Source organism: Lepidochelys kempii, chromosome 18 (genome assembly GCF_965140285.1).
Source record: "Lepidochelys kempii isolate rLepKem1 chromosome 18, rLepKem1.hap1, whole genome shotgun sequence".
Taxonomy (NCBI): Eukaryota; Metazoa; Chordata; order Testudines; family Cheloniidae; genus Lepidochelys; species Lepidochelys kempii.
In genome coordinates this window covers 3,159,518-3,167,964 of record NC_136397.1, presented here as the reverse complement: position 1 = coordinate 3,167,964, position 8,447 = coordinate 3,159,518, and the positions used below count along the sequence as shown (strand labels likewise).

The following is an 8,447-nucleotide window of genomic DNA, read 5'->3' as shown; positions in this document are numbered from 1 at the left end:
AGCACTGTGCAGGGGAGGGGGGGAGGGGGGGCTGGCAGAGCCGTAACTGCCCCAGCACTGTGCAGGGGAGGGGGGGAAAGGGGGCTGGCAGAGCCGTAACTGCCCCAGCACTGTGCGGGGGGGGGGGGAAAGGGGGCTGGCAGAGCCGTAACTGCCCCAGCACTGTGCGGGGGGGGGGGCTGGCAGAGCCGTAACTGCCCCAGCACTGTGCGGGGGGGGGGAAAGGGGGCTGGCAGAGCCGTAACTGCCCCAGCACTGTGCGGGGGGGGGGGGGCTGGCAGAGCCGTAACTGCCCCAGCACTGTGCAGGGGAGGGGGGGGGGCTGGCAGAGCCGTAACTGCCCCAGCACTGTGCGGTGGGGGGGGGCTGGCAGAGCCGTAACTGCCCCAGCACTGTGCGGTGGGGGGGGGGGGGGCTGGCAGAGCTGTAACTGCCTCCACCCTATGCAATGGGGGGTTGGGGAGTGTGGGGAAAAAACCAGAATCATCTTATTAAAACCATCTGTTGATTTTGGGGGATCTGAGTCATGATTTTTGACCTTTTAGGGTTGGCAGCAGGGCGGATGCGCCCGCTAAGCCACAGATGGTGGCAGCGTCTCAGGCCAGGGGAAGCCCCTGACTAGAGCTGGACCCCGTCCTTCCCTTTCAGGGGGTTCCAGTGTCAGAATGTGGTTTGGGTCCGATTTGAAGCCAAGCCCCGAAGTTCTAAAGTCTCCGGGGGGACAGAGCCCCGGCGGCAGGGCAGGGCAGGGCACTGCGCCCCGCTAGCACCCAGCCACCTGCCTGGCGGGCTGTCCAGGAGCCGGGCGGGGAAACCCGCCTGATTTCTGCGGGAGTTTGGGCGAAATGGAGCCCGTCCCACGACTTCGCCAAATCAGCAAATTCCAACCAAACATTTTCCTCCTGGAATTTCCCCCGCCAGCTCTCGTAGTGAGCCCGGACGCGTGCGGGTTGGGCCGAGATGGGGGGAGGGCACGGCCCATGTAGGGGACACTGAGCCCGGCTGGGCACAACCTACTCCTCCCGCCCGAGCCCCACGCCCAGAGCCAGCCAGCCGTGTGCTGCGGCCGGGTCCCATGCAACCCCGCAGCGGGGTGCAACTCCGAGCTCCCAGGGCGGCGGCGCCCTGCAGGCGGGGCGTGCGGGCTGCTGCGGGCTCCGCTGACCGCGGGCAGGAGCGCGCCGCGCGGGGCTCCATGCCGGCGGGCGGAGCGCCCCCAGCCCGCCCCGGCTGCCGGGATCCCTGCGCCGCTAGCCCCCGCCCCGCCAGTGCGCAGAACCGGGAGGAAATTCCCCGGCCGGCCCTGACGCGGCGCGGGGAGCAGGCGCGGGGCCCCGCGGGCTCCCTTTGTCCTGGCAGCTGCGCCGGGAAGGGCGGGGAGGCCAGACTCGAGCCGGGCGCGGCTCGCTCCGTGCTCGCGGCTGCCGGCGCCGCTCTGCCGCCGCTTCCGGAGCGGGAGCCGCGGGACAAGGCGGGCCCGAGCCCCCCCGGCAGCGTCCCCAGCCCGGGCCGGCCGCGGGGCAGCCCGCCGAGGGGGTGTGGACGCGCAGTGCCGGCGGCCGGCCGGCTCCGCGGAGGCAGGGGCACAGAGGCCGGGCGTGTGCGCGCTGCGCAGGGAGGCGCCTCGCCCGGGGCCGGGGCCGGGCTGCCCGGGGGGCGGGCGGCTGCAGCGGCCGGGGCAGAGCCGCTGTCGGGCCCCGCGGGCCATCGCCGCTGGGGGAGGCGGCGCCCGCCATGGCCTGCAGCCTGAAAGACGAGCTGCTCTGCTCCATCTGCCTGAGCATCTACCAGGACCCGGTGAGCTTCGGCTGCGAGCACCACTTCTGCCGGAGATGCATCACGGAGCACTGGGTCCGGCAGGAGCACCAGGGCGCCCGCGACTGCCCCGAGTGCCGCCGCACCTTCGCCGAGCCCGCGCTGGCGCCGAGCCTCAAGCTCGCCAACATCGTGGAGCGCTACGCGGCCTTCCCGCTGGACGCCATCCTGAGCGCGCGGCGCCGCTCCGCGCCCTGCAAGGACCACGAGAAGGTGAAACTCTTCTGCCTCACGGACCGCGCCGTGGTCTGCTTCTTCTGCGACGAGCCCGCCGTGCACGAGCAGCACCAGGTCACCAACGTGGACGACGCCTTCGAGGAGCTGCAGGTGGGCGCCCCGGCTGAAGCGGGATGGGCCCTGCCCCCGGCCGAGCCTCCCGGGAGGGGCCGGTGCTGGGGAGCCCGCTGCCTGGCAGGGCGGCGCCCCGCGCTCGCGGCCTCAGTGGTGAATAAAACCAGCGGGGAGTCCGGTGGCAGGGCAAAGAGGAACAGATGGATTTGGGCAGAAGCTGTGGTGGGTAGAAAGCCCTTTCTCCCCGCCAGGCATCTGAGGAAGTGGGTACAAATCTGTTCGCCTTTAAGGTGCCACCGGACGCCTCGTAGTTTCTGTGGCTACGGACGGACACGGCGACCCCCGGCACTCAGTTGTGACTGTAAAAAGCCCTGGCACCCCTTTCATGACACGCTGAGCTCTGCCGAGGAGGTGCCCACGGGCGAAAGCCCTGCGCTCAGCCTGGCTGGCCAGCTGCTGCTCCGCCCAGAGCTAGGCTCTCATTCCTCCGGCCGGCCATGCCTGCCCCCAGCCCGGCGCTGGGTCGCTCCGGAGCCCTGAACCTGCCTGGCTCAGGCAGTAGCTCTCTCCTGGGGCAGCGGACAAGAGCCCAGAGCCTCTGCCCTGTGCCGGGGGAGGGAGGGAGGGAGGGAGCGCTGTGTGGCAGTCCGGCCTTAGCGCATCAGGCCTATGCCGAGCTCCTGGAGAGAGCTTCTGCTGAGGGTACAGACGGTGCCACACGCCCCCCTTCTGTCCCTTCCCCAGAGGCGGCAGCCTCTTCTCATCCTCTACCCTCCCCTTGTTTCCTTAACCACCGTTCTTGTTTTGGGGTTTCTGACTGGAGCCAGCCCCCCAGGAGGGCCTGTTCCCCAGGCAGGGCGTGCTGTGCTCCATCTGCTTCACAAGGAGGGGTGGTGAACCCCTCATTTAATAAAAGGAGCAGCCAGCCCCTTTCTGAGCCGTTTGGCAGGGATCATGCCCCCACAACAACCCTCAGCGAACTGCGCCTCCTCTTGATTCCATCCCCTACCCGCAGTTCTCTTCTCACCCCCATCCTGCCTGCTTTGCTGCTCTGTGCATCTGTCTGAGCATGCGCCTCGGCATCTCAGCTCCCCGGTACCGTCCAGTGATTCAAATGGTGCTTGACTTGAGTGACATTGTAAGTGACATGGGCTGGCTGTATACTACCTCCCAGGATCCTGCGGTCCACGGAGCTAGAAATACCCACAAGGAAGATGCCAAAGACCAAATGGTGCAGAAAGACCGATAGACCTGTGGAATGAATCCACTTCCTTCTGCTGGGGAGTAATATGGTGTTCCTTCTATCCTGAGTGCTGCTGAAAGGGATAGCAAGGTAAACAGCTTTCTCTCCAGTCTGCAGCGTACCATGCTTTGGGGGTGAGCAGCAGAGGTTGAGATTTAAGATAGGGATGATTGAATGCCATGCTTTGCAGGGTCAGGAAGGAACTGTGTCCCTCCTGTGCAGCAGTCCTCTGTGGGACGCTTTGCTGCGGAGGTTTATTTGGGTGGATGTGAGTGGTGGGTGTCTACATCTCTCTCTGCTCTCAGTGACAAAGCTTGCTTGCCTCCAGGGCAAGAGATTGAGCTGAGATTCCCAAACTTGAGACCTCCATGAGCCTGTCTCCTGCATTTCCAGTGGGTCACGTAGCTGGGCACAGCGCAGTGGATGATTTACAGCGCATGCTCTGCCGGTATCATTGGAGGCATCGTGTTGGGCAGGAAGCTGGTAATCACGTGTCTGTTTTAATTTTTGGATTAATAATCTAGCAAGAGGGAGACTGGGGGCCTGGTCTCAGTCTCCTGCTGCTTAGTACCCTTTGGGATTTTTAAAGCAAATTTCCTCTTTCTCTGTGAATTGGACTTTAACCAGGGGAGCTGGGGTTTTTTATGGCTATGAAGTGAAACTGGCTAAGATCTCTGCACTGGGTAGGAGCCAGACACTGGCCTCAGACCCACCAACTAATTGCTTCCCAGTTGATAACAGCATTTATTGCCTTATTAAGGATACATCTGGCTGGTATCAGGGTGGCACGCAGCCTGAGATCTCAGCGATAGGGTACAGTTATTACCCTTCCACTCCAGAGTGGTATCGGAGCTGGCTTTAGGATCTTTGGGTCCCAGAACTATTGGTGGGGAAGGGGATAGGGATGGTGGGGTGTTGGTGAAGATAAAAGGGGTAGCCTGTAAATTGCCCAAAAATCACAGGGCCTCAGAGTTTGTGTGTGCTTTGGATTGTCCTAGGATGCCTGCGGGGTGGGAGATATATCTAGTTGGGCTATGAGGCAAGGGGTGGTTCAGGAGGGAGACTAGTGTGTGGGGTTCTCCAGTGGGGAATGCTGATTATTTGGGTGTGGCCAAAGTACTCCTAGCATGAAGTTCCTGGGCTCATTCATGATTCAAAATTGTTCCCAAATTCCTCCCCCAAATTATTCTCTCCCTATGGGTTGTTTGCCCACTGAGTTTGTGAAATCAGGTTCTTTATTGGTTAGCAATAGAAGTCACATAGTATTGTTCCTTCTTGGGTGACTTATGCAGCTAACCAGCAACTGCCATGGATTTTGAAATCATTTCAGAGATCAAATTTGAAAATTCCCTTAGTGCTGGTTCTGCTTTGCACTGAGGGACCCCAGACTGAAAAGTCTCTTAGGAACACCGGCATTGCCTGGCCAAATCAGAACAGGGACCTGTCTAGCCTGGTATCCTGACTCTGACATGGCCAGTACTAGTTGCTTCAGGGAAAGGTGCAAAGAGCCTTCAGTTATGGAATAACCTGCCCACAAGGGATGTTTTTACCTAACCCCTGTTACTCAGTGGTTGGCTGATGCATGGAGCAGGAGGATTTATAGCCCTCATCCATATAAACCTCTCATTCTTTTTGTTTAGGTCTCCTAATAAGTTCTTGAACTATGTGAAATCTTGTGGTTCCAGAGGTCAATACTGCGCTGTGTAGAGAAATATTTGTTAGGATCCGTTTTAGGTTTTTCTGGCTTTCAACTTTGAGCTGCCTCCCTGTTCTTAGGAAGGGTGACTGGAGCTCCTCTTTCCAGGGAATTGAATGCGAGAGGATCACAAGGTGTTCACGCTGGCGTTGGTGTATGCTGCTTTGCTAGGCGCACTCTGCTCAGCCTGTGACAGGCAAATTGGCCTGATTTCAGAAGATATGTATTTTGCAAACATAACTAGCTTCTGTCACTCAGTGAATCTCTAACGGGCTGGTCATCATGGGAACAACTCCATGACTGGTGACTATGACCTTACCTCAGGCTCTATCTTGCTGCATTTGAAAGCTGTTGGTATTTAGTAGCAGGACTGGGGTTAGGGCTTTTGGTTGGGAAGGCAGGTGCTCTGGGAGACTATGGGAATCTGAGCCCTGGTCTATGCTACGAGTTTAGATTGAATTTAGCAGCGTTAGATCGATTTAACCCTGCACTTGTCCACACAACGAAGCCATTTTTGTCGACATAATGGGCTCTTAAAATCGATTTCTGTACTCCTCCATGACGAGGGGATTAGCGCTGAAATCGACATCGCCGAGTCGAGTTTGGGTTAGTGTGGACGCAATTCGACAGTACCGAATGGGAGGTACTCGTTCTGATCGCTGTATGGGGAGACGAATCCGTTCTATCAGAACTCCGTTCCAAAAGACGAAATGCCAAAATATTTGAAAAAATCTCCAAGGGCACGAAGGACAGAGGCTATAACAGGGACCCACAGCAGTGCCGTGTGAAAATTAAGGAGCTCAGGCAAGCCTACCAAAAAAACAGAGAGGCAAATGCCCACTCAGGGTCAGAGCCCCAAACATGCCGCTTCTATGATGAGCTGCGTGCCATTCTAGGAGGTGCCCCTACCACTGCCCCACCCTGTCCGTGGACTCCTGCAAGTGGGGAGTCTCACGCAACAGGGATGAGGATTTTGGGGATGAGGAAGATGATAGCGCACACCAGGCCAGTGGAGAAACCGTTGTCCCTGACAGCCAGGGACTGTTTATCACCCTGGAGCCAATACCCTCCCAACCCGGGCTCCTGGACCTTGAAGGCGGAGAAGGCACCTCTGGTGAGTGTACCTTTGTAAATATAATACACAGTTTAAAAGCAAGCGTGTTTAATGATTAATTTGCCCTGAAGACTTTGGATGCATTCGTGGCCAGTACAGCTACTGGAAAAGTCTGTTAATGTGTCCGGGGATGGGGCAGAAATCCTCCAGGGACATCTTAGGGAAGCTGTCTTGGAGTACTCCCAAAGCCTTTGCAAAAGGTTTCTGGGGAGGGCAGCCTTATTGTGTCCTCCATGTTAGGACACTTTACCATGGCAGGCCAGTAGCACATAGTCTGGAATCCATTGCATAAGAAAGCATGGCAGCGTGTGGTCCTGGTGTTTGCTGGCATTCAGAGACTTTACTTCTCTGTGTTATTCTCAGGAGAGTAATATCATTCATGGTCACCTGGTTGAAATAGTGGAATTTTATTAAGGGGACATCAGAGGTGGCCATTCCTGCTAGGCTGTTTGCCTGTATCTGAAAAAAACCATCCCCGCTGTTAGCCATGCGGTCGGGGGAGGGGTGAAGCAATCATCCCAGATAACTGGTGTGTGTGTGTGTGTGGGGGGGGTTAGTTGGGTTTGTGCTGCACGTTAACCCGAAAACATCAGCCCCTCCTTTCAAATGGCCAATGTGTCTTTTTCAATTTTAACCTCCCTTTTTTTCCTCCCACAGCTGCAAATGTTTCAACACTGCAACTAGCATCTCCGTCCCAGAGGCTAGTGCAGATAAGAAGGTGAAAAAAATGCACTCGCAATGAAATGTTCTCTGAGCTCATGCAGTCCACCCAAACTGAAAGAGCCCAGCAGAATGCGTGGAGGCAGACAATGGCAGAGTCCAGGAAAGCATAAAATGAATGTGAGGACAGATGGCTGGAGCAACAGGCGAGGTGGCAGCAGCATGATGACAGAGGCAGGATGCAATGCTGAGGCCACTGGAGGATCAAACTGATATGCTCCGGCGTATGGTTTAGCTGCAGGAAAGGCAGCAGGAGCACAGACTGCCACTGCAGCCCCTGTGTAACCAACCTCCCTCCTCCAAGTTCCCTAGCCTCCTCACCCAGACGCCAAAGAACGCGGTGGGTTGGGGGGGCCCTCTGGGCACCCAACTACTCCACCCCAGAGGACTGCCCAAGCAACAGAAGGCTGGCATTCAATAAGTTTTGAAGTGCAGTGTGGCCTTGTCCTTCCCTCCTCCCCTCATCCACAACCCCACCCTGTGCTTCCCTCCTTCCCCACCCCCCCGGGTACCTTGGCAGTTATCCCCCTATTTGTGTGACGAATTAATAAAGAATGCATGAATTTGAAACAACAATGACTTTATTGCCTCTGCAAGCGGTGATTGAAGGGGGGAGGGGAGGGGAGGGCGGTTGGCTAACAGGGAAGTAGAGTGAACCAAGGGGGCGGGTTTTCATCAAGGAGAAACAAACAGAAATGTCACACTGTAGCCTGGTCAGCCATGAAACTGGTTTTCAAAGCTTCTCTGATGCGCACCGCGCCCTGCTGTCTGGCTGTGTGTAATCTGCGGACAGGCAATTTGCCTCAATTTCCCACCCTGCCATAAATGTCTTCCCCCTTAGTCTCACAGATATCGTGGAGCACACAGCAAGCAGTAATAACAATGGGAACATTGGTTTCACTGAGGTCTGAACGAGTCAGTAAACTGCGCCAGCGCACTTTTAAACATCCAAATGCACATTCTATCACCATTCTGCACTTGCTCAGCCTATAGTTGAACAGCTCCTGACTACTGTCCAGGCTGCCTGTGTATGGCTTCATGAACCATGGCATTAAGAGGTAGGCTGGGTCCCCAAGGATAACTATAGGCATTTCAACATCCCCAACGGTTATTTTCTGGTCTGGGAAGTAAGTCCCTTCCTGCAGCTTTTGAAACAGACCAGAGTTCCTGAAGATGCGAGTGTCATGAACCTTTCCCGGCCATCCCACGTTGATGTTGGTCCCTTGTGATCCACCAGTGCTTGCAGCACCATTGAAAAGTACCCCTTGCGGTTTATGTACTGGTTGCCTTGGTGGTCCGGTCCCAAGATAGGGATATGTGTTCCGTCTATCACCCCATCCCAGTTAGGGAATCCCATTGCAGCAAAGCCATCCACTATGACCTGCACATTTCCCAGAGTCACTACCCTTGATAGCAGCAGCTGAGTGACTGCGTTGGCTACTTGGATCACAGCAGCCCCCACAGTAGATTTGCCCACTTCAAATTGATTCTCGACTGACCGGTAGCTGTCTGGAGTTGCAAGCTTCCAAAGGGCTATCGCTGCTCACTTGTGAACTGTGAGGGCCGCT

The 8,447-nt window shown here is 57.0% G+C and overlaps 1 protein-coding gene across 2 annotated transcripts in view; it reads left to right on the top strand.

Moving 5' to 3' along the window:
* Positions 1–1,665: 1,665 nt before the first annotated feature.
* TRIM62 (tripartite motif containing 62) overlaps positions 1,666–8,447 on the top strand; it is a 44,846-nt gene continuing 38,064 nt past the window's right edge. For both annotated transcript variants that reach the window (XM_073316466.2, XM_073316465.2), the window contains exon 1: positions 1,666–2,142. In XM_073316466.2, coding sequence (XP_073172567.1) covers positions 1,735–2,142 — 408 coding nt within the window. In that variant the 5' untranslated portion in view covers positions 1,666–1,734. The remainder of the gene's footprint in view (positions 2,143–8,447) is intronic.